Source organism: Odocoileus virginianus, chromosome 27 (genome assembly GCF_023699985.2).
Source record: "Odocoileus virginianus isolate 20LAN1187 ecotype Illinois chromosome 27, Ovbor_1.2, whole genome shotgun sequence".
NCBI lineage: Eukaryota > Metazoa > Chordata > Mammalia > Artiodactyla > Cervidae > Odocoileus > Odocoileus virginianus.
In genome coordinates this window covers 14,884,740-14,911,020 of record NC_069700.1, presented here as the reverse complement: position 1 = coordinate 14,911,020, position 26,281 = coordinate 14,884,740, and the positions used below count along the sequence as shown (strand labels likewise).

The window sequence follows — 26,281 nt, the reverse complement described above, 5'->3', positions numbered from 1 at the left end:
GGCTGGAGATGAAAGTCATGGAGTCCCTTTCTTTAGAAGTCATCAGAAGCTGAGAAAGTATTTTTTCTAGGTTATATATATATATATTTAGCTCTGAGTGAGTACAATTTCTGTTTTGGCAAACTGTAAGTCTTCTGTATTTTTTCATTAATTTTCTTATAAATGCATATATATAATGATATCCATTTGACACTTTAATTATTCTTCTAGGCCATTTCAGTTCAGTTCAGTTCAGTCACTCAGTTGTGTCCGACTCTTTGCGAACACAAGAACTGCAGCACACCAGCCCTCCCTGTCCATCACCAACTCCCGGAGTCCACACAATCCCATGTCCATTGAGTTGGTGATGCCATCCAACAATCTCATCTTCTGTCTTCCCCTTCTCCTCCTGCCCTCAATCTTTCCGAGCATCAGGGTCTTTTCAAATGAGTCAGGTCTTCGCATCAGATGGCCAAAGTATTGGAGTTTCAGCTTCAACATCAGTCCCTCCAATGAACACCCAGGACTGATCTCCTTTAGGATGGACTGGTTGGATCTCCTTGCAGTCCAAGGGACTCTCAAGAGTCTTCTCCAACACCACAGTTCAAAACCATCAATTTTTCAGCGCTCAGCTTTCTTTACAGTCGAACTCTCACATCCATACATAACTACTGGAAAAAACATAGCCTTGACTAGACGGACCTTTGTTGACAAAGTAATGTCTTTGCTTTTTAATATGCTGTCTAGGTTGCTCATAACTTTTCTTCCAAGGAGTAAGTGTCTTTTAATTTCATGGCTGCAATCACCATCTTCGGTGATTTTGAAGCCCCAAAAATAAAGTCACTGTGTCCACTGATTCCTCATCTAATTTCAATGATGTGAAGGGACAGGATGCCATGATCTTAGTTCTTTGAATGTTGAGCTTTAAGTCAACTTTTTCACTAGGCCATGTTTTTCTAGGCCATTGCTCTGCTTTTCTTTTGATTTGAGATTTAAGCCCTGAAAAACAGAAATCTATTGTAGAGTTTGGATTATTTACCTGTAAGTTAATTGAGGGAATAACAAAAGAATTAAAGATGATTATTTAATAGAGCTCACAAAATTTTATAGATGCATATGAAAAGTTATTCACATATAATATTATTCTTGGCCCCTTTTGGTATTTGGAGAATTTTGATTGAAGCTATATATAAAAGAAATTACTTTATTATGATAGTTAAATAACTGGTATAATTATGTGTGTACGTTCAGAATCTATTAGCCCAGTGGCCATAAAAATGAGTGTTCTCTTCCCCTGGGGAAGAAAATTTTAGCATTTCCATTTCTATTTATTTTTATCTCACTGTCATTTAATTTACATTTTCTGTATATTTTTAAAATACCATAATACACTAGAATAGCAATGCATATATACTGTTTTTTAATAACATAATTAGGTCACTGACAGTGTGTTGTAAAATGGAAAATAATTTGGAGATTAGTTCTTCAGGAAAAATAAAATTATCAAAATTTGCTGCGTAAAATGTTACTTAATTTGGGGGAGCTTACCAAAAATTTTTTATGATACCAGTTCAACTGAAGAGAGGCAGAATGTTCAAAACATCCATGTTTGCATGAGTTTGCATAGAGCCTCAGAGATGGAAACATTTTTGAAGTTGGGTAGAAGATCAAGAGACCTGCTGGGCAGGGGAAAACTTGAATCTTGAATGTGAGAAAGCATGTTTGCTCCCCTCAGTTTATTCTGAGGTGATTTTCTTTAAATCACTTCCCTTTCTTCACCATTATACCCTAAACCCCATCCTCTGCTTTACTATTTCTTTTCCCACAGTACAGACCACCTGTTAACATACCATATAATGTACTTGGATTCATGTTTATGGCAGACTATCTGTGTTTCCCCAGCTGCAAAACCGGTTCCACGAGGGTAACTGTCTGCCTGCTTTGTTTATTGATGTAAACAAAGCACCTATAAGAGTTTCTGAGTCAAGGAGGAATTAAGTCAATAATCAGTTGGTTAAATGACCGACAGCAGATACTGGGCAGGCCTATAGGTTTCAAAATTTTGTGGTTCCAATTAGCTATTGTAAATAAGCTGTTCTGTTAATGTTACAAGGTTAAGACACGTTTCTGTTTCTTTTATCAGCATAAACATAAACTACATTTGAAGATAAGGTTTTAGACCCAACATGATAGCTAAAATGCACATTTAAAAAAATATACTAGTTGATTTGTCTACTTGATCCAAAATATAATTATATTCCGTATCAAAACCTTTCCTTACATGTGTATACATATACATTTGTATATGTAAATAAAATTCCATCTAGTCAAAGGATGGATTTTCCAGTAGTCATGTACGAATGTGAGAGCTGGACCATAAGGAAAGTGAGCACCGAGGAATTGATGCTTTTTTTTTTTTTTTAATATTTTGTTTTCTTTTTTTTTTTTCCATTTATTTTTATTAGTTGGAGGCTAATTACTTTACAACATTGCAGTGGTTTTTGTCATACATTGAAATGAAAGCCATGGATTTACATGTATTCCCCATCCCAGTCCCCCCTCCCACCTCCCTCTCCACCCCATCCCTCTGGGTCTTCCCAGTGCACCAGGCCCGAGCACTTGTCTCATGCATCCAACCTGGGCTGGTGATCTGTTTCACCCTAGATACACATGTTTCGATGCTGTTCTCTTGAAACATCCCACCCTCGCCTTCTCCCACAGAGTCCACAAGTCTGTTCTATACATCTGAGTCTCTTTTTCTTTTTTTGCATACAGGGTTATTGTTACCATCTTTCTAAATTCCATATATATGTGTTAGTATAATGTAATGGTCTTTATCTTTCTGGCTTACTTCGCTCTGTATAATGGGCTCCAGTTTCATCCATCTCATTAGAACTGATTCAAATGAATTCTTTTTAATGGCTGAGTAATATTCCATGATGAATATGTGCCACAGCTTCCTCATCCATTCGTCTGCTGATGGGCATCTAGGTTGCTTCCATGTCCTGGCTAATATAAACAGTGCTGTGATGAACATTGGGGTGCACGTGTCTCTTTCAGATCTGGTTTCCTCAGAGTGTATGCCTAGAAGTGGTATTGCTGGGTCATATGGCAGTTCTATCTCCAGCTTTTTAAGAAATCTCCACACTGTTTTCCATAGTGGCTGTACTAATGTGCATTCCCACCAACAGTGTAAGAGGGTTCCCTTTTCTCCACACCCTCTCCAGCATTTATTGCTTGTAGACTTTTGGATAGCAGCCATCCTGACTGGCGTGTAATGGTACCTCATTGTGGTTTTGATTTGCATTTCTCTGATAATGAGTGATGTTGAGCATCTTTTCATGTGTTTGTTAGCCATCCGTACGTCTTCCTTGCAGAAATGTCTGTTTAATTCTTTGGCCCATTTTTTGATTGGGTCATTTATTTTTCTGGAATTGAGCTGCAGTAGTTGCTTGTATATTTTTGAGATTAATCCTTTGTCTGTTGCTTCATTTGCTATTATTTTCTCCCAATCTGAAGGCTGTCTTTTCACCTTGCTTATAATTTCCTTTGTTGTGCAAAAGCTTTTAAGTTTCATTAGGTCCCATTTGTTTATTTTTGCTTCTATTTCTAAAATTCTGGGATGTGGGTCATAGAGGATCCTGCTGTGATTTATGTCGGAGAGTGTTTTGCCTATGTTCTCCTCTAGGAGTTTTATAGTTTCTGGTCTTATATTTAGATCTTTAATCCATTTTGAGTTTATTTTTGTGTATGGTGTTAGAAAGTGTTCTAGTTTCATTCTTTTACAGGTGGTTGACCAATTTTCCCAGCACCACTTGTTAAAGAGGTTGTCTTTTTTCCATTGTATATCCTTGCCTCCTTTGTCGAAGATAAGGTGACCATAGGTTCATGGATTTATCTCTGGGCTTTCTATTCTGTTCATTGATGTATATTTCTGTCTTTGTGCCAGTACCATACTGTCTTGATGACTGTGGCTTTGTAGTATAGTCTGAAGTCAGGCAGGTTGATTCCTCCAGTTCCATTCTTCTTTCTCAAGGTTACTTTGGCTATTTGAGGTTTTTTGTATTTCCATACAAATTGTGAAATTATTTGTTCTAGTTCTGTGAAAAATACCATTGGTAGTTTGATAGGGATTGCATTGAATCTATAGATTGCTTTGGGTAGTATAGCCATTTTGACAATATTGATTCTTCCAATCCATGAACACGGTATATTTCTCCATCTATTTGTGTCCTTTTATAGTTTTCTATATATAGGTCTTTTGTTTCTTTGGGTAGATATACTCCTAAGTATTTTATTCTTTTTGTTGCAATGGTGAATGGTATCGTTTCCTTAATTTCTCTTTCTGTTTTCTCATTGTTAGTGTATAGGAATGCAAGAGATTTCTGTGTGTTAATTTTATATCCTACGACTTTACTGTATTCGTTGATTAGCTCTAGTAATTTTCTGGTAGAGTCTTTAGGGTTTTCTGTGTAGAGGATCATGTCATCTGCAAACAGAGAAAGTTTCACTTCTTCTTTTCCTATATGGATTCCTTTTACTTCTTCTTCTGCCCTGATTGCTGTGGCCAACACTTCCAAAACTATGTTGAATAGTAGTGGTGAGAGTGGGCACCCTTGTCTTGTTCCTGATTTCAGGGGAAATGCTTTCAATTTTTCACCATTGAGGGTAATGCTTGCTGTGGGTTTGTCATATATAGCTTTTATTATGTTGAGGTATGTTTCTTCTATTCCTGCTTTCTGGAGAGTTTTAATCATAAATGGATGTTGAATTTTGTCAAAGGCTTTCTCTGCATTTATTGAGATAATCATATGGCTTTTATCTTTCAATTTGTTAATGTGGTGTATTACATTGATTGATTTGTGGATATTAAAGAATCCTTGCATTCCTGGGATAAAGCCCACTTGGTCATGGTGCATGATTTTTTTAATATGTTGTTGGATTCTGTTTGCTAGAATTTTGTTAAGGATTTTTGCATCTATGTTCATCAGTGATATTGGCCTGTAGTTTTCTTTTTTTGTGGCATCTTTGTCTGGTTTTGGAATTAGGGTGATGGTGGCCTCATAGAATGAGTTTGGAAGTTTACCTTCTTCTGCAATTTTCTGGAAGAGTTTGAGTAAGATAGGTGTTAGCTCTTCTCTAAATTTTTGGTAGAATTCAGCTGTGAAGCCATCTGGTCCTGGGCTTTTGTTTGCTGGAAGATTTCTGATTACAGTTTCGATTTCCTTGCTTGTGATGGGTTTGTTAAGATCTTCTATTTCTTCCTGATTCAGTTTGGGAAAGTTATACTTCTCTAAGAACTTGTCCATTTCTTCCAAGTTGTCCATTTTATTGGCATAGAGCTGCTGGTAGTAGTCTCTTATGATCCTTTGTATTTCAATGTTGTCTGTTGTGATCTCTCCATTTTCGTTTCTAATTTTGTTAATTTGGTTCTTCTCCCTTTGTTTCTTAATGAGTCTTGCTAATGGTTTGTCAATTTTGTTTATTTTTTCAAAAAACCAGCTTTTAGCTTTGTTGATTTTTGCTATGGTCTCTTTAGTTTCTTTTGCATTTATTTCTGCCCTAATTTTTAAGATTTCTTTCCTTCTACTAACCCTGGAGTTCTTCATTTCTTCCTTCTCTAGTTGCTTTAGGTGTAGAGTTAGGTTATTTATTTGACTTTTTTCTTGTTTCTTGAGGTACACCTGTAATGCTATGAACCTTCCCCTTAGCACTGTGACACTTAGCACTGGGACACTTATTTTACAGTGTCCCATAGGTTTTGGGTTGTTGTGTTTTCATTTTCATTCATTTCTATGCATATTTTGATTTCTTTTCTGATTTCTTCTATGATTTGTTGGTGTTTCAGAAGCGTGTTGTTTAGCCTCCATATGTTTGCATTTAAATAATTTTTTTTCCTGTAATTGAGATCTAATCTTACTGCACTGTGGTCAGAAAAGATGACTGGAATGATTCCAATTTTCTTGAATTTGTCAAGACTAGATTTATGGCCCTGGATGTGATCTATTCTGGAGAAGGTTCCATGTGCACTTGAGAAAAAGGTGAAGTTGATTGTTTTGTGGTGAAACGTCCTATAGATGTCAATAAGGTCTAGCTGGTCCATTGTGTCCTTTAAAGTTTGTGTTTCCTTGTTCATTTTCTGTTTAGTTGATCTATCCATAGTTGTGAATTGGATATTAAAGTCTCCCACTATTATTGTGTTACTTTTAATTTCCTCTTTCATACTCGTTAGTGTTTGCCTTACATATTGCGGTGCTCCTATGTTGGGTGCATATATATTTACAATTGTTATATCTTCTTCTTGGATTGATCCTTTGATCATTATGTAGTGTCCATCTTTGTCTCTTTTCACAGCCTTTATTTGAAAGTCTATTTTATCTGATATGAGTATTGAGACTCCTGCTTTCTTTTGGTCTCCGTTTGCGTGGAGTATTTTTTTTCCAGCCCTTCACTTTTAGTCTGTATGTGTCCCTTGTTTTGAGGTGGGTCTCTTGTAGACAGCATATATAGGGGTCTGGCTTTTGTATCCATTCAGCCAGCCTTTGTCTTTTGGTTGGGGCATTCAACCCATTTACATTTAAGGTAATTATTGATAGGTATGGTCCCGTTGCCATTTATTTTGTTGTTTTGGGTTCACGTTTATACCACCTTTCTGTGTTTCCTGTCTAGAGAAGATCCTTTAGTATTTGTTGAAGAGCTGGTTTGGTGGTGCTGAATTCTCTCAGCTTTTGCTTGTCTGTAAAGCTTTTGAGTTCTCCTTCATATCTGAATGAGATCCTTGCTGGGTAGAGTAATCTAGGTTGTAGGTTATTCTCTTTCATAACTTTAAGTATGTCCTGACATTATCTTCTTCCCTGAAGGGTTTCTATTGATAGATCAGCTGTTATCCTTATGGCAATTCCTTTGTGTGTTATTTGTTGTTTCTCCCTTGCTGCTTTTAATATTTGTTCTTTGTGTTTGATCTTTGTAAATTTGATTAATATGTGTCTTGGCATGTTTCGCCTTGGGCTTATCCTGTTTGGGACTCTCTGGGTTTCGTGGACTTGGGTGGCTATTTTCTTCCCCATTTTAGGGAAGTTTTCAGCTATTATCTCCTCGAGTAACTTCTCATGGCCTTTCTTTTTGTCTTCTTCTTCTGGGACTCCTATGATTCGAATGTTGGGGCGTTTCACATTGTCCCAGAGGTCCCTGAGGTTGAATTGATGCTTTTGAACTGCCGTGTTGGAGAAGACTCTTGAGAGTTCCTTGAACTGCAAGGAGATCAAACTGGTCAATACTAAAGGAAATCAGCCCTGAATATTCATTGAAAAGACTGATACTAAAGCTGAGGCTCCAATAATTTTTCCACCTGATGCAAAGAACTGACTCATTGGAAAAGACCCTAATGCTAGGAAAGATTGATGGCAGGAGGAGGAGATGGCAGAGGATGAGATGGTTGGATGGCATTACCAACTGGATGAACATAAGTTTGAGCAAACTTTAGGAGTTGGTATAGGACAGGGGAGACAGACGTGCTACACTCCATGGGGTCTCAAATAGTGGATATGATGGAGTGACTGAACTTAACTGAAGGTATACATATGTGTTATATACATAACATAATGATTATATGAACATTATGCATAGGTCACATTGACAAATAATGCTATTTTAGTTTCAGGTATCATTATACTTAGATAATATTGACATATAATGTTATTTAGGTTTCAGGTGTACAACATAATTATTTGATATATATTGCAAAATGATCACTGCAATAAGTCTGGTGAACATCTGTCACTAGAAATAGTTACAATTTTCTTCTTGTGATGAGAACTTCTAAGATCTCTTAGCAGTGTTCAAATAGGCAATAAGTATATTCCCCTTATGACTTAGTGCAGTTAAATGAGAAAGTGGCTTTGAGTAAAAAATCACGTTGAAACAGTTGAGTTAAACTTCTCAGTGCCAACTCATATAGAGCTTTCTTGAAATATCCATCCCTGATTAGGCCCACCTGGCTCTCATCACGGATGGTATGGTGTGCAGGCATAGTTTTGTGTTTAAGAATTGCGCTATCTTTTCCGTTTGTCCATGCATTTCTTTCTCGACATCATTCAGTGCCTCATCTGTCTCATGTCTTCACTATCCAAACAGGTTATAATTATGGCAGAAGATGTCTAAGTAGCTAGACTCGTAAATGCTGCCCACTGGACATTTTGGAAAGAGGTTGGGAAAGAGTCCTTCCAGTATTAGAGTTTTACTTTCAGGGGATTAGAAAGCTTTTCAGTTTGAAGAGTCCATCAATACACATATATCTGAGGAGTGAATACTGTTTAATTATTTGATTAGTGGTTAGCTGACTGTCTGCTGAGAGTAAGGCAATGAAGGGTTAGTAAACAAGGGAGGATTCAGGCAAAAGGAATGAGGAACTCTTGGAGAAAGTGGACACATGATTAAGGAGACCATTACCTCTATTTTGGTTAGGTTTTAGGTTTTGTTTAGGCTGGCTCTGTAAAGGTATGGGTTGTTTCCATTTTATTTCCATTCATCCTCTATGCTTTACAATGTATGTCTTACTTAAGTGTTGAACGTGACTAGTGACTTACTGCTTGTTATCACTGGGTAGTCATGCTTTGGTTCTGGTATTCCATAGGGTCTAGCACAGGCTCCATAGAGTACTTATTTCTATCATTTGCTGCAGAACCTTAACATTTTTTGCTGATTTCTGGCACTAAGTTGATGGAATACCGGAAAATAGAGCTCGGATGCTTTTGGATAAAATCTTAGTTTATCTCATTCCTTCTCTCTGACTTTTCATATATTGACTCAACTAGTCCCATATTGATGGATGCCTTTTTTGACTCTTATGTCTGCCTCATTCCTTGCATGTGGTCAAGGTCTATTTCATTTCCTGTATCTCTCACATCCTTTGTGTCTTTTCACTTGGCAGAGCCCTCTTTGATTTTTAGTGTCATAATATTCCCAGCTCTTTCTGCTCTCTTTCTTATTCTCTATGAGTCCCAACAGCCACAACTCCTCAATGCACATTAAAGTTTCTCTTTTCTAATTCTGGACATACTGCTCTCTTGGACCTAAATTTCTTGGTTTCCTGTTGCTTTGTAGAATAAAGACAAACTCTCCAAATTGGCATATATGATTCTTCCTAATGCATAAAAATCCATACAAGTATCTCTCCATTCTACACCTACAATAATATATACAGTATATCATGGGAACATAATCATGAGAGATACAACATGAATGGTAAAAAATGAACATTTCTTGTGTTTTCATCAGACTTGATTATTCACTGATACCTTATAATGAATGCTACACATATTATTATCTCAGTTGCCTTAATCTAGGATGTCAGAGATACTTCCTTTATAAGATGATCCAAAATGAATTGACAGATATACTGTTTTCCTATCTTGGTACCTCAATAGCCCATCAACCATTCAAAACTCCATCATAAAGCCATCCCATTTGCATACTCCTATGAACCACCCAGGTGTCTCCTAGCTTTACCTCAATCTACTGTAAAACTGTGTTGTCATCACATCTTATTCTTCTTCACTCTACCATGCAATATAGTAATTTGTGTGTTTATATCACCCTCTCCTTCTCCACAAGTTGAGGCCCCGCTTCTGGAAAACAGAGACTTCTTCAAACCTCAGTTTAAGTCTTCAGTGTATCCATGACATGTGACTTAATAATCTGTAAGGTCAGTGAAATTCAAAGGTTCTTCATTTGTTTGTTTCCCTTCAGTAACCATTGCTACTATTTTTGATATAGCAGGGCCATTTCTTCAAATTAATCTTACATGGAAATCTGTAAAACAGGGGAAAATCAACATTTTCTACATGGCAAGGGCGTGATTGTTAAATCCTATCCAAATATCCCCTCTTTGGTTATTCCTGACTGACTCTATAGAATATCTATGGCTCTGTTCAATATTGTCTGAAATCTACAGTATTCACTTTATATGTCACTGTCAAGCAAGGAGAGCACTTCTCAATGTCACCACCTCTGTTCTTGATGTAAAGTCCTAAATTCATGCTTGAAATAAATTTTATCAATCAAATACATGAAGATATGTGTGGTCTAAGGTGAGTGTACATCTCCTCTAATTGCATTGTCCCCCTTATTGCCAATTTTTCCCTCTAATAAATACCATCCTCTCTGCTGGAAATATCTAGACACTGAAGGAAAGAAACGTAAGCAAGTAACACAAAAGAATTAGATGTTTTGGGCAGTAAATGACTTAGAAATTGCTTACGGGTTTTTTCATGGTCTTTTATCTTTTAAAAGAAGAAAATGAAAATACAAGAAAGCTGACACTTTACATGCATGATGGAGCCAAAGGAGGGTTTGATTGATTGCTTTGGGGCAGAGTATTCTGTCATGTTCTGAAAGGTTTGGGTCATCCCAGGTAGAGGCAGGGGCAAGACTCAGGCAAGAATAACCCTGACTATGAGGGAAGAGGTTGGTTTTGCTGGACAGTGTTCCTGTATGTGGGTGAAAGGTGTCTTTGCCTAAAAGAAGATAATTTGGCTGGATTCTGCCCTGAAGAGTTGCCAAGCTTTGTTCATCTCTAGAACTATGGCCTTTAGTAACAACAAAAGAATACTCCTAATGTAAAGGGCTATTTCAGAAATAAGAGGATAGATGAGAAATAGGAAATAAAAAGGAATATGAGATATTTACTCAGGATATTAAAAAAAGCATATGCATTTGGGGTCTTAAAATGTTCTAACAGCATTTCATCCTTTACTACCCAAGTCCTTAAGTCACTTTCCGGTTGTTGCTTTTCCTTCCTTCTGTCTTTCTCTTCCTTCTCTTATTTATCAACCTTTCCCTTCTACCTTTTGATTTCCCATTTTATGTTTACTAGGAATTACGGCTAAAGCCCTAAAGATGCTGCACAACCAGCCCAGCAACATCACTGACTTCTTAGGAGAGCCAGTCAAGAGATTGGCCCTCATCCCAGGTTGTCTGGAGGCTGTTGAACAAGCTGAGCAACCCGAATTCAGTCACATTGCTCCAGTCTCAGTCTATCTGGAGGATTTTATAATTCAGGGACCTACTAGGGCATGTTTGTAAGACCAAATAATTACTGACTAGGATAGTTACTCTAAAAGGAAGAGAAAATGGTATCTCACTTCTCAGATAAATGTGTTTTTGAATCCAGCTTTCTTATCTCCTCGGTGTCTATGTGACAAGTTGGACAATTGTCCAGAGGCCTCAGGCAGGGGACAGATGCACACCAGTATTTCTGCCATTCAATTGTTCAGAGTGTTTATGATACATGGGTTTCCTGTGGGTCAGCTAGTAGGCAGCTGACTGTGGGCTACTGAATTTTCTCCAGATGGTGCTTGCAGAGTGAGGGAAACAGAGAGGCTGTGGTGATGACTGCAGGTGGTGAGCTGTGGGTACCAGAACATTTCCCCTGATTAAAAAGGAAACTATGGAGTTGGGGATCCCCAACTTGTGAATGTCCTGGATAATCACAAGGATCCCCCACAAGAGAAACACTTGTCAGTCAGGGGGAATTTCAGATCAGTCCGTCTGGACCAAGAGAAGGCTACAAGAGCACCATGTAAGTCAGTGATGTCAGAACTTTCCCATCTCGTTACCATCTACCCTGTTCCAACATGGCCCAAGGAATGAAGATCCAGAGAGCGAGAGAGAAGGAACCTTGCAGAAATGGACATGTTGATGCTTCCTAGAAGGTCCCCTGGGCCTCAGCAGGGGAGAGGGAAACATTGAATAGGCTGAATATGAGATGGAGTTGACACTTGACTGCCCTGGTCTTGTGAAACCCAGAGTGATAGAATGTATGGAATGGTTGCAAGGTGATGCAGAAAATGAGGATGCAGTGGAGTGTGGGTGAAGACAGCCACTGGAGGAGGATGGAGCCAGTTCACGTTTGTATCTGCTATGGTCTCAACCTCTGTGTCCCCCAGAAATTTCATATGATGAAATCCTGATTCTCATTGTTATAGCATCCATAGGTGGAGCCTTTTTGAGGTGATGGAATTATAAGTATGGAGCCACTTCAATGAGATGAGTTCTTTTGTGTATAAGAGACACACAGAGCTCCCGAGCCCTTCCCCCGTGTGAGGATACAATAAGGAGTGTGAGACCAGAAAGGACCCTGCGTGACCACGAGGTGGAAATCCATCTCCATTGTTTATAAGTCTGTGAGATTTTGTTATCGCAATGCAGAAGGTGTAAGACAGCATCCTAACAATCTTCAGACAGTTCAGTAAACCTCATGCTATTTGTACAAAGGTGCGAAGCACTGATCCTGTCTGGTGTAACACTGTGACAGTGGGCTGACAGTTCGCGGCTGGCTTTAATAAAGAATCCTGAGGATTCAGTCTTCTTGGTAGCATGACCAGAACCATGAACAATTGTCTAATTCTTTGATTCTAATAACTTGACCCAGAATAATTGGCTGTGATTCTTAAGTAATCTCTTAATGGTCTTCTTTATAATGCCAGCTTCTGCTATTTGTGACTAATTTTAATAGGAGTTTCATTCTCTCAATTCTAGGGGTGGATTTTCTTTTGATTTTCTATTAAATGAAAATATGAAATGTTGACAAATTGCCCCCTTAGATTTTGACATTTCTACAGAGTCTGTGTTTATATTTTTAAGAGGAGACCCATTTCACAGAGCATGCATTAAAAAGCTGTAAATTTCAAAGAAGGTTGCTATCGGATAGATCATTATGACCATCTCAGAGCTGGATGGCATGGATGTGGATTTAGCACTTGTTGTAGATCTGTCGGCATGCCAGTAGCTTGGTGTAAATGTCAAGTGTACGTGAATCCCTGCGCAGGCAGTGAAACAGGTTAAAAAATGCAGAATGACGCCTTTCTTCATTGCTCGACTTCAGGGATCGGAGTCCAAACCAGTAAATGCGAGCATAGATCATCTTCCTCTTGGCTGTAAAAATAAGCTGAATACCCAAAAAATAATAACTTCATATGCATTTTATTAGTATTTGCTTATCTTTGTTTCTTCTAATAATCAAATTAAGATTTGGGGAAGATATACGAAGCTAAAAGTCTCTAGATATGGATTTAGACCTAGCCTATAAGAAAATGATTAGGAATATAAAATGTAGAAATATAACTCAAGTTTAGTTTTAACTTTCTCTTTTCTCCCTCCCCTCTCTCATCCTTTGATTTGAGGAGAACAGAGAAAGAAGACAAGTGGAACTTCAAGAGCAGATGTCCTGGGATACTTTGAGGAAAATGCTGAGCTTGGAAATTCTGTTCTCTAGTTCTCTTACTCTTGAAAATATTTCAACCACCTGTGCCCAGGAAGAGGCAAGCTTTTGGTGGAATCGTGTGCAATGCAGGGAAGGCTGCACATGTCAAAAATTGCAGTGAAATTCTGATTCTTTTAGAATTAGAATTAGATAATTAGATAAATTCTAGTAGAATTTATCACTATGAATGACTAGGCTCCTGCTTTATGTAGTAGCAGTCTAGCATATAGAAGTCATGAATCTTCTTACAAAATGAGATATTTCAAAACTCCTTCCACATTACAGAGGTCACCTCTTTCATTCATGAGCAAAGCAAGAAAGCCTTCTGCAGGATGCTCACCTGGCTGAATTGCCTCTCTATGAGTGCTTGAAGTTCTTTTACTTTTCTCACATTTTCTCTGGCGCTTGATAGGATAGCCTGTGAGACTTCTTCCGCACTCCGCAGCTCCGTGACTAGCTCATACAGAGGTTTACCCCAGGAGTACAGTAACATGAGTATCCACGTAATAAGGCCTTTATTCTAAGCAACCATAAGAAACAGTCTCATTAAAATAATCATAATTCAGTGGTTTTGGTAACATGTGATCTTTGCTCAGAGCAGCTGACCTAAAAGACTTTTGGTTATTCCTATGTGTATGCAGAGATTTTTGAAGGTAGTAAAAGTTGCAAAATTATAAAATGTAAGCTATTAGTTCACACTTCACTGAATTATTAAAAATCTAGGTTATTTTACTAACTAATACTTCTGAAAAGTTCTAATTTATAACATGAAGAATTATCTTTTTTCCTATGAATTTGTACCACCCACTCAGTGAGTTCTTTTATGTTTGTATATTTGCGTGAGAGAAAGCTAAGTAGTTATGGCAAGTCAGTATGTGCCTGTAACACCTGACCCAGGAAGGAGGCATTCTACCTGTGCCCACATCATTGTCAACCAGTGATTCTTTCATGTTAAAAAATCAGATGAGTCATTCATATTGATTTTCAATTGGTAATTTGTTTTATGATGTTACAACAAAGAGACAATGAAGAAGACATGACATTCCTAAACAGGCTTTCTTTCCTCAGTTGATCCCAATGCCAGCCCCCATGCTGGTATCAGAAGTCTGTCTTTTGACATGTGTCCAGGAAGAAAATGGCACAGTGTTGTATTTAGTAACGGCATCAGTGGGATTCACAATGGAGGGTTTTCCCCCCAGGTTCACTCATACTAACAGAATTGAGCATGAAAATCCTGGGGGCTGAAGATCTCTAGTTAATATGCCTGATTTCTTTACATCCATGAACTGTTTTAGTGGTAAAGAACAGAGAACTGAATAGGAGTAAATATAGTAATGCACATAAAGTGCTTAGCAAAATGTATGTCCATGTAGTAACTCTCAATAAACTTTAAATTTAAGCTTATTGAAAAATCCCCCCCCCAAAAAAATCCCTCCTCTTCTTCCTCTTTGACATTTTTACTTTACTCAATTATCCTCATTATTAATGAGCTTAACAGAGGAAAAGAATGCTGGTATCATTAAGAAAGTTGTAGAGAGAGAAGATAGTATTTTAAGGGGGAATGCATGTGAAAATATTTTAAATAATGTTAGGACAAAGATACTGCAGGAAATTGGAAAGGAGAGATTATAATGGTGAAAATTTGGAGCTGCCATAAATGACTGAGGCTTGATATGTAAACTGTGTTGTCCTCAGAACAAAGGCAATTGTTGCGGCCATGAAAAGCAAAGCAATGTTTTATAGGCCATTGTGGGGGAGACTTGCAAATTAAGAATAAAAGGTGACAGAGGAATGATTGAGAATGATGAATGAAGGAGGTGTCAGAGAAGTAGAAGCAGAATCAGGAGAACCTAGAAAGGCAGACGCGCTGGCTCGAGTGGTGCAGAATAGGACTCCCAAGTAGGAGTCACTAGTCACAGGGAGTACTCAAGACTGGGGTGTGTTTCTTACATGTTCATGAATTTTGCAATCTTATGTTTTACACATGGAAGTTCCCATTCATTTCCTGTTTTCATACAGAATCATAGCTGCAATCCTGTGTCTAATACACTGGTTGAACTAAACTTGTCTGCATGGACAATTTATAGATCTGTTCATTTTGCTACTACAGATCTTTAGTCATCCCTTGATTTCACTCATGCTTCATCAACTGCATAATATAATTTCTCTTTAATTGCTTACAGGCTTCACTTTTTCTTCATGTACAGTTACAATTACCTCTAATAATCTGAAGCCTGGTACCTACATTCTGTCTCATTTAATCCAGCAAAAAACCCCGGTAAAAGACTCACGTTCATGAGTTGGGCATGTTCTTTAGTTTCAGGAAGATGGAGGGGATTGGTGTGGCAGTTGTTGGAGGCATTGATATGATACGGTTTGCCCTGGGCATACCTTAAATCCTGAAATTGACCAGACAATTACTTAGGGTTGTTGGACATTCACTAGATGAACCCATTACCAGAACATTAACATGTTGACAGATGTATAATTTTTTTATTGAGGCGGCATCACAAAATTTGAAAGTCATTTTTTTCCTACTTTTTCTATACATTTTCTCTATAAAAATGATTTTACATCTAACTTTTCTAAGTTCTACCCTTTCCCTTCTCTGTTATAGTATCTTTTTAAAAAATTTTTTTTTAGTATTTGGACCAAATATACTATATATGTATCAATATTTGGTGCTTCCCAGGTGACGGTAGTGGTAAAGAACATTCCTGCCAATGCAGGAGATAAAAGAAGACTCAGGTTTGATCCCTAGGTGAGGAGCATCCCTTGCAAGAGGGTACAGCAGCACACTCCAGCATGCTTGCCTGGCGAATCCTACGGACAGAGGAGCCTGTTGGGCTACAGTCAGTAGAGTTTCAAGGAGGTGGACACAATTGAAGTGACTTAGAATGCATGCAGGCACCTATATTTAACCATTTAACCTCTTGTTTACTGTGGGTTAGAGCGAAAATATTCCCTTACAAGGAGTTATATGATAATGACTGACTTAGCTTAGTGTTCATCCCAGATGCAGAATACAATGTTGTTTATGGTGACAAAATGGTACAACAGAAAAACATGGCATAAAGTTATAGGAAATACCAAGCAATGGACTGAGAATAATAAGAGTAGAAAAATCTAGCTAACACATTGATAGAGAAAAAATAATCTTTAGCAAAAGTTATGAACATGAAAGAGAGTTGGGGGGAAAAAATGGGTGGTCAAAAATGAAGGATGAAACAAAAACTAGTGAGTAAAAAGAACTGTGTGAATTTAATAGAAGCCTTTAGCACTGACTTTTACTAGCTGTCTGCTCTACTGGCTGTTCCTTTATTGACCTAAAAGAATTAACATGCAACTTTCAAATACCTTCATCAGAAAGAGAATAATTGTTTCCAATTGTAAACTCCCCTTCTTTTGTAGCTTGAAACCTATTCACTGCAAATCTTAAAACAATAACTTGTAGCATTAAAAAGACTACCAGCATTCATTTTCGTGACCGGGATCCAGCTTTGTTTAACATGTTCCATCCACCTAGTTCACTGCAGAGCAGTTCTCATTTATTGGCTATTTACTCTGAGCCAGAGAGACACTGAAGGGCCAGAAATTCAACATGCTTCCTTTTCACTAGTCCCACCTAAAACTGCTTTCTGTCAGGTAGTATTATGGACTGAATGTGTGTTCTTCAAATTCATGTGTTAGAGCCTGAACTGCCAAAGTACTGTGTTTTGAAAAGGGTTCTGACTTTTTGGGACCCCAGGGACTGTAGCCCACCAGACTTCTCTGTCCATGGGATTTCTCAGGTAAGAATACTGGAGGGGCTTCCTTTTCCCTTCTCGAGGGAATCTTCCAGACACAGGGATAGAACCCAGGTCTCTCCCACTGCAGGCAGATTCGTTACCATCTGAGACCCCAGCAAAGCCCATTAAGGTTAAATGAGCTCTTAGGGTGCAACACTCATCCAATAGGTTTAGTGTCTCCATGAAGCATGAAATACCAGAGAATTTTCTCTTCTGTCTCTGTGTCTGTGTGTCCTTTCCTCTGTCCGTCTTTCCCACCCCCACCCTGTGTGAGGACGCATGGAGAAGCCATCCTGGGAAGAAAGAGTTCTCAGCAGAGCCTCACCTTGCTGATGCCCTGATCTGGGACTTCTAGCCCCCAGAGCTGTGAGGAAATAAATTTCTGGTGTTTATTCCACTGAGTCTATTGTATTCTTTTATGGCATTCTTAGGTGACAAATACAAAATCATTTATTTTGGAATTTTAAAAAAGAAAATGAATGAAAGAAATTTAAAAAGTTATTGCACTTCTTAGGAATCTTTGAGATTTCACAAAACTGGTCCTTTCTTCGATTTCCACATCTTCTTAGCTGATGGCTGCTTTGACCTAGAGAGTGTGTTATTTGAAGTTTGGCTGATGCAGCCCTCTTGTTTAAAGACAGTATAGCCCAGTTACTTACACCAAGGTTCCTTCTGGGAGCTTGTCGATCTAAAGTCCATGGGGTTGCAAGAGTCTTACACGACTTAGCAACTAAACCACCACCACCACAGTACTTACAAACTCATTGAACATGTTCACGGAATGGTTATACATGTCGTTGGACAGGATGGTGGCACGGGTAAACAGGTCCCTAAGGGCGGTCCGGCAGAGTTCATCCCCGTCAGGACAGAGGCCCGGGCATGAGTAGCCTTGGCACAGGAGCAGATTTGACATGACCAGCAGCAGGAACAGGCAGGTCCCTGCTAAAATGAAAACATGAGCCATTCTGAGATGATCAGGTCACCTGAGGGTATCAAATCCATCCTGCGGAGGGAAGCCTTCTGTTTCCCTGTTGCTCTGAGCAGGAGTTGGTGCTCTAGTAGCTGGGGTGGGGAAGAAGGAGTGCCTTCTGTGTGAATTTAGATGGATGATGACATTTGCACAAATAGATAGTTGGAGAAGTAGGTCACTCCCTGCATTTTGTATTGCTCCCGGAAGTACTTCTGTGCTCTGCAAACATTTGGAACTTAATTCTGAGCCAGAGTGTTTAGGCCATTCTTTTAAGACAGTTTAATGTTGGGACTCTGCAGACTCTGAGCAGCGAGGCCCTCTAGGAGTTTGTATTTTTTCACTCTACATTGACTAGTGCTTGAATTTTAGACACTGAAATGACAAGAAGTGTACAGTTGATCTGTGTGGTTTACCATCACACTGGGGTAAGAGTAAACACATGACTGACTGATCGCTACTCTTGAGTACAGAGAGAAGACTAAGAGAAAAAGGACACTGTGCCTTGGGTCTGCTGACTCAGCTTTGTGACCCCTTGCATGTCTTTGATACTTTCCCAAAAGTTTTAAACATCTTAAAATGTGTGTTTCACAGTAGCCCTGTGAGTTAGCCTCAATCTTCACTATGATCATCAAGTTATGTTAATGAAGATGCAATGACCTGGAGAGGGCAAGTAATTTTCCCAAGGTCCCATTATTAGCAGATGGAGGTGACTGGGCACCAATACAGTCAGTCATCTGTTCACTTCCTGAGGTCACATCACACATGCCTGTGGGCTCTCGGTCTGCATGTGTGTAACCAGGACCATATCAGGAGCTGTGATGATCCTGCCTAAAGCGAAAAATATTTTGTCTTTGACTGCAAAACAGCAATGACCCTAGAACATTAGTTTTATCCACTTGTCCAGCTCTGTCTATAAAACACTCACTCTTAAAGTCTTTGGCAATTATCAGTGTGGGGGCCTGGTTCTCCTGACTAGCCTTGCTTCTAGGCAACTTTACAACTCTTCTACTTTTATGCATCTTTAATCTCATTACGTTTGTTTCTTCAAGAAAATGGCAGGTAAATCTCCAGATGCTCATCCAAGAATCTTACCTCTCAGCACCCAGGACCCCATCACTGGCTCTGTGGACATGGCCTGGCCTTTCCTGACTGTGATGTTTTAGGGAGAAAATCCATCTGTCTGGTCGGGAGCACATCCTGACAACCCATGGGGCTTAGGTTTTGAACCATCTCCCAGAATCCCCTCTTTGATAGTAGAACTAGACCTTCAGGCTTCCATGATGTATTTTAATATTTCAAAGATTATTCCCGGCCCTACCTTTGACCAACAGAAGCATAAAATCATAGACTCTTGCAAGCGTGATTTTAATATTACTTTCCTGTCCGTCCTTTGTAAGTAAGCAGAATTTAAGACTGAAGTGAGCAAGAATTGAGTTTGGACAAGAGAACTGATAAAACAGGAATTTTATCCTCCTGAATGAGATCTGAACATGATTCTTTTTCCAATTTACCAGAAGAGTGGTAATTTAATTAAGGATAAGATATCAGCATTTACTAGGTTTTCTCTGCTCTTAGTTAGTTTGAGGGGGCATGGTATCTAAGAATAAAATGGTTATTTAAAATTAGGTGATGAAAATCAAAGAACTGGTTCTCAAAAAAGAGACATATAAGTTGGAGAAATTTGGGACCATCTCTCTCATCAACTAAAGAGCTTATTGTAATAGGCAGGGAGAATAATAGCTTGCATAACATAGAGGTATTTATGGGCATATATTTCTGTGCATGTTTACATGTGTTATGCATAAATATATGCTTAATTCCTACATGGAAATTTGGACCTTATGAAATTCAATTCTGTTAAGGGCAGTAAATATATCTGAATACCCTAATTCCTAATGTAATTGATCATTTATTGGTCAATGACTAACTATATGATTTCTTTCTGTGTTAAAATGTGATTTGTGTATTTACTTTGGTAGCATATATATTAAAAAATTGGAATAATGCTGAGAAGATTAGAATGGCCCCTGACCAAGGATGACATACTAATTTGTGAAGCATTGCATATTTTTGTATAATAGCTTTGAGGGGCGGGATGTGAAGGAAGGTGGGAAGGAGGTTCAAGAGCAAGGGGACATAAGTAAACCTATGGCTGATTCATGCTGTTTGGCCAAAAGCAGTACAGTATTGTAAAGCAATTATCCTTCAATTAAAGATCAATAAATTTAATTATTAAAACTGTTATTGGGGATCATATAACAGGTTCAGATGTCCATTCTATGACTAAAGAGGATCTGACTGGAAACTGAAAGTGACAATTATCCTTGGTTAGTGATTGACTAACTTTATAGGTGAATGAGAAAAGTCAACTAACAAATGCTATTGTCTGCGATTCAGTGTCATAGCAAGCTATAATCCTTGTCTGCATTCACTTTTAGGTGTTATAGTGCCCAAACTTTGAAACTGAGGCTGTTCCCAGAAGCCCATAGTCATGAGTCCTGCCCAGGGTTTTTATTCCTGATGCTGGAGGCTTCTGTTCGCTGGTCCACTAAGTCCGAAACTTTCTCTCCTGAGCTTTCTCTGGTTCTATCATGTGCACAAGTCTTTCTATTTTGGTTGTCTAATTTGATTCTCTTATTCTTTTGATCAGACCACCAAGTCTCTTTATGGTTTACTTTTCAGACCCTCTTGTGCTTTGATTTTTCTGATGCTCATTAGTGTATTTGCTTCCTTGTCTACATCTCCAAGTAGTTTTCAGTATCTACATATACCCTACCCTATTCTCTTATTGTCTGGATTTTGGCTTTTAGCATCAGCATATTTTTATGAACTTCATTTTCCTTCTGGTGAGTTTCTAGTATACAGCTTAAGCTGGTTGGCACCCATCTGACTTGTTCGTGCTGTCTCCAAAAATTAGAGAACTCTGCTTTCTTTCTAGGCAATACTGCCCCTTCTTTTGATACCATTGCTAATTTTCTGTGATTTCAGTTCTTGCCTCATAAGCTTTGTCTTTCTCAATCTACTGTAACTTGAGTACTAAGTGTCTCTATGTTGGTATTACTATTTTAAATAAATATCAACCTAGTATAACAGAGAATAAAAAGGGAATAAAATTAATAATATTAGTAATAATGCATTCCCCCAAATTATAATCCAGTAATGCTCCCAGTTTTAAATGTCTTTCTATCTATGTATTATTGAGGTCCTTTACTCACTTTTCCTTACTAGGTGTTTAAATTTTGAAATAGATTGCAGAAAACAATGGAGTGGAAAATTCTGAAAACTTTAAACCTTGGATTTTAGATGCCTCAAGATTAAGTATGTAATTATTAGTTTTTTATAGTTAGTAGGGCTATTCTTAGCACATATAACTCAATGCAGGGTGATTACTATTGGGTGAAGGATGTATACTGTGAACTGCAATCACCAATCAGGTGATTGGAGACAAAGAAAGAAATGTCAGGAAGACATAAGCTTCTGTTTTGGAAAGAAAACTTACAGTGTCTGTCATCGGTCTAATCTTCAGATTTTTCAAAGCACTTACTCTTCCTTTGCTACTTTAGTAATTTGGGTTGTTTGATTTTCTTTCCTACTGAATTGCATGAGTCTCTTATATATACTTGGATATGAAGCCCTTACCAAATATGTGATTTGAAAAATTATTTTTCATTCCATAGGTTGTCATTTCATTTTATTGATGGCTTCTTTTACTATGCACAAGGTATTGACTTTGATGTGGTCCCACTAGTTTATTTTTTCAGCTCTTCCCTTTGCTTTTGTTGACTGATTTATTTGAGCTGCTTGGATTTTGGAAAGCAATCCTTTATTAGTTGTTTTATTTGCTATTATCTTCTCCCATTCTTACCAAAAGACACAGACTGGATGAATGGATACAAAAACAAGACCCATATATATGCTGTCTACAAGAGACCCACTTCAGTCCTAGAGACACATACAGACTGAAAGTGAGAGGATGGAAAAAGATATTCCATGCAAATGGAAATCAAAAGAAAGCTGGATTGGCAATTCTCATATCAGAAAAAATAGACATTAAATAAAAGCTATTATAAGAGATAAAGAAGGACATTACCAAATGATTAAGGGATCAGTCCAAGAAAAAGCATAACAATTTTAAATATTTATGTACCCAACATAGGAGCACCTCAATACATAAGGTAAACACTAACTGACACAAAATGGGAAATTGACAGTAACACAATAATAGTAGGGCATGTTAACACTCCACCTCTACCAATGAACAGATCAACAAAACAGAATATTAATAAGGAAACATAAGCCTAAAAGGAACTATTAGAGCAAACAGACCTAATTGATATCTTCAGCATATTCCATCCAAATGCAGAAGAATACACTTTCTTCTCAGGTGAACGTGGAACATTTTTCTCATCTTGGGTCACAAATCAAACCTCAGTAAATTTAAAGAAATTGAAATTATATCAAGCATTTTCTCTGACCACAACAATATGACACTAGATATCAATTATATGGGAAAAAAAAACAAAACAAAACTTTGAAAAACACAAACACATGGAGATTCAACAACACATTTCTAAATAATAAACAGGTTACTGAAGAAATAAGGGAAATCAAAACATTCCTAGAAACAAAGAACAATGAAAACATGATGATCTAAAACCTATAGGATGCAACAAAAGCAGTTCTAAGAGGGAAGGTTATAGTAATACAAATCCTACCTCAAGAAACACATTAAAAAGACAACCTAACTTTACATATCTTTAATGATTTTTAAATTTCTCTTGTCAATGTCTTAAAGGTGTTTTCAACATCTTGCTTAAGTTTATTTCTAAGTGTTTTATCTTTTTCTGATGCAATAGTAAATGGTATTGTTTTCTTTATTCCACTTTCTGAGAGTTCATTGTTGATATACAGGTAGGCAACTCAGTTTCATATATTGGAGTATAGTAAACCTAATGTATGCTACATCTTTAAAGAATAGACATTTTCCCACAAATAAGACATATAGATGGTCAAGAGGTACATGACAAGATTCTCAGCATTACTGATAATCATAGGAAATGCAGATCAAAACACAAGAGATATCACCTCATACCTGTTTAAATGGCTAGTACCAAAAATGTAAGAAATGACAAATATTATTGAGGATGAGGAGAAAAAGGAGTGCTTATGCACTGTTGGTAGGGATGTATACTGGTGCAACTGGAAAAATACTGTGGAGGTTCCTCAAGAAATTTAAAGAGAACTGTTATGTGATCCATTATCCCACTTCTGGATATATAGTCAAAGGAAATGAAATCATTGTCTCAAAGAGAGATCTGTATTCCCATGTTCATTGCAGCATTATTCACAGTAGCCTTGGTATAGGAACAACCTGAGTATCTTTCAACAGGTGAATGGATTAAAACAATGTGATGTGACATATATAGGTAAATATTATTTAGCCATTAGAAAAAGAAAGAAATCCTTCCATTTATGGCAACATGGATGAAACTGGAGGGCATTACACTAAGTGAACTAAGTCAGGAAAGACAAATACCAATGATCTCAATTATAAGGAATCTCAAAAAAAAAAAAAAAAAAGGAACTCAGAGTAGAAAAATGATTGCCAAAGACTGGATGGTAGGGGAAATAGGGAGAGATTTTTAAAGGTTACACATTTTCATATGTAAAAAATTAATAAGGTCGAGGATCTAAATTTGAGCTTCATGACCTAATCATGAGATCTAATCATGGGTTTGAACAAGCTCTGGGAGTTGGTTATGGATAAGGAAGCCTGTGTTGCTGCAGTCCATGAGGTTACAAAGAGTTGGACATGACTGAGCAACTGAACTGAACTGAGGATCTAATCTATAGTATGGTTACTGTAACTAATAAGATTGTGTTGTATTTTTGAAATTGTCTGAGAGACTGGACATCATCGAGTGGCATCACTAATTCGATGGACAGAGCTTAGGTAAGCTCTGGGAGTCGGGGATGGACAGGGAAGCCTGGCGTGCTGCAGTCCATGGGGTCACAAAGATTCAGACATGACTGAATGACTGACTCAACTGAAGAGAGTGGAACTTACCTGTGTTCTCCTCAAAAAGCAAAAGTTAAACATGTGTGGTGATGGCAATGTTACTTAATAGAAAGGGAAGCTCGTTTCTAATACATGCACAAATGGGGACGGACAAGATGATGGAGGGATAGGTAGAAGTGGGGTACACTTCTCTTCACCGGTGCATCAAGAACATCTAAAGATGCAGCAGTTCTCACAGAAGACCATTTGAATACTGGCAGGACTCCCTGACTACTGAGAAGGAATATTCGGATCCATACAGAACTCGGTAGGACAAAAGAAAGAAGGGACGAGGACGAAGGGGAAAGAAGGAGGAGAGTAAGTGGGACCAGCCTGCACCTGGGGCTGAGGGAGCTGAAGTGCAGGGGAGAAATCCCCATGTCCGTGGCCATCCACTGGAATGGGGGAGTCATTTGAAGCTGTTGGGGGGTGAACTAAATAACCTGTGACCATCTGAATGGAGTGAGAGCCACATAGACAAGCCATGCTGCTGCCTTTCATACCTCGGACAGGGTTGTAAGTCCACTGGTGTCCACGGAAGCTGGGAGCTGGAGACATGGGGATTGCAGAATGATCCCAGGGTGGAGACTCCTGTTGATGCTGGGGAAACAGCCAGATGGGATGGGATGGAGGAAATCTGCTGCATCGAATGCTTCTTAAGGAAAGCCATGAGGCCATAAAAGTAGGGTTCAACTCCCTGTGGAGTAGAGCTATCTCTTTCTCCATGCTGGTACCTGTAGGTTGAGCAATAGATAAAGACTTCAGTGAGGGTGGTCCTTGAGTGCAGGATGCACTAAGCAATGGAGAGTTTTGAATGTCTATATACCCTGCCCTTTTCTCTGTCTAAATTTTGGTTTTTAGCATCTTGATTTTTTTTATAGATTTATTTATTTTATTGAAGTCTAAACTTTGCAATATTGTAGTGGTTTTGCCATACATTGACATGAATCCATCATGGGTGAACATAAATGTCTTCTGGTAGAGCTTCTGGTTTACAAATTAAACTAATTCCTCACATCTGGTTTGTTGTTGGTGTTTCAAGAAACTTTGAGAACCTTCCTTCCTCTCAAGGCAATATTCCCCTTTACTTTGCTACCGTTGCTGACTTCCCATACTTTCACTTCTTGCCCAATACATTCTGTCTTTCTCTACTCACTATAAATTTATCAGTAGATGTCCCTATGTTGGTATTAACATTTATAATAAATTATTAACCTGATGCAGTAGAGAATCAAAAGGGATACAGTTACACCAATAATAAATTGCCTCAAAATTATAATCCATTAATGCTCCCATTTAAAACTGATTTTCTATCTATATATTACTGAGCTCTCTTAACTCATTTTCCTTACTAGATGGCTCAATTTTGAAATGAAATATAGAAAACAATAGATGGTAAACTCTGGAAATTCCCTTCCTTTTGCTATGCTCATTAGTAAGTATGCAAATATTAGTTTTTTTCCCCCAGTGGGGCTGTTCTTAATACATATTATAGCTCAGTGTGGGGTATTGCTATTGACTGAAGAATGTACGCTATGAACTGTAATTGTCAAACAAGTGAGTGAAGATGAAGAAATTAATGCCAGGAAGGCACAAGCTTTTATTTTTCTAGAAGGAAAACCTTGCTGTGTCTCTCATCTGCAGTCTAATCTTCAGATTTATTGAAACCCTTACTTTTCTTATGCTCCATTAAAATTTTGGATTATTTGGTGTTTTTTGCCCATGAGTTGTATGTCTCATGTATTTTTGGATGTTAAGCCCTTATCAAATATTTGAGTTGGAAATATTTTCTGTCAATCTGTAAGTTGCCATTTGATTTTGCTGATATTCCTTTGGAGTTTGATGTGGTCCCACTGGTTTGTTTTTGCAGTTGTTGCCTTTGCTTTTTGTGTGAAACCCGAAAACTCATTGCAAAGACCAATGGCAGGCAGATTATCTCAATGCCTTCTTCTAGGAGTTTAATCACTTAAAATCTCATGTTCAACTTTTTAATCCCTTTTTAATTGATTTTTGTGTACGGTAAAAGACAGGGGCACAGTTTCCTTTTTTCATAGCTCTATCCAGTTTTCCCAGTACCATTTTTGAAGAGCTTGTCCTTTCCCCACTGGATAGTCTTGGCTCCTTTTTCATAAGCTAATTAACAATATATGGGTGTGCCTTTCTATCTGGCTTCGCTGTTCTGCTTTGTTGATCTATGTATCTGTTTTTCTGCCAGAAGCAAATCA

The 26,281-nt window shown here is 38.0% G+C and overlaps 1 protein-coding gene and 1 non-coding gene across 2 annotated transcripts; one reads left to right on the top strand and one right to left on the bottom strand.

The window, feature by feature from the left end:
• Nucleotides 1–12,730: 12,730 nt before the first annotated feature.
• Nucleotides 12,731–24,786, bottom strand: LOC110122999 (placental prolactin-related protein 4-like). The gene is made up of 5 exons (XM_070456208.1): nt 24,560–24,786; nt 17,786–17,967; nt 15,532–15,639; nt 13,581–13,760; nt 12,731–12,925 (listed from the first exon to the last, which is right to left on the bottom strand). Exons 1-5 carry the CDS (start codon nt 24,780–24,782, stop codon nt 12,731–12,733), a joined length of 888 nt encoding a protein of 295 aa, XP_070312309.1. The 5' UTR covers nt 24,783–24,786.
• Nucleotides 19,964–20,070, top strand: LOC139031660 (U6 spliceosomal RNA). The gene has a single exon (XR_011484165.1). It is a non-coding gene; the product is annotated as a U6 spliceosomal RNA (small nuclear RNA).
• Nucleotides 24,787–26,281: the final 1,495 nt, after the last annotated feature.

Bases quoted from the DNA above. Each gene is read 5' to 3' on its own strand.
- LOC110122999 (XM_070456208.1), bottom strand. From the start codon at position 24,782: ATGGAGAAAGAGATAGCTCTACTCCACAGGGAGTTGAACCCTACTTTT. The intron at 15,640-17,785 runs GTAAGTACTGTG...GGTCAATTTCAG, and splicing joins TGAACATGTTCAATGAGTTT to GATTTAAGGTATGCCCAGGG. The intron at 12,926-13,580 runs GTGAGCATCCTG...TTGGGTATTCAG, and splicing joins TAGAGAGGCAATTCAGCCAG to CTTATTTTTACAGCCAAGAG.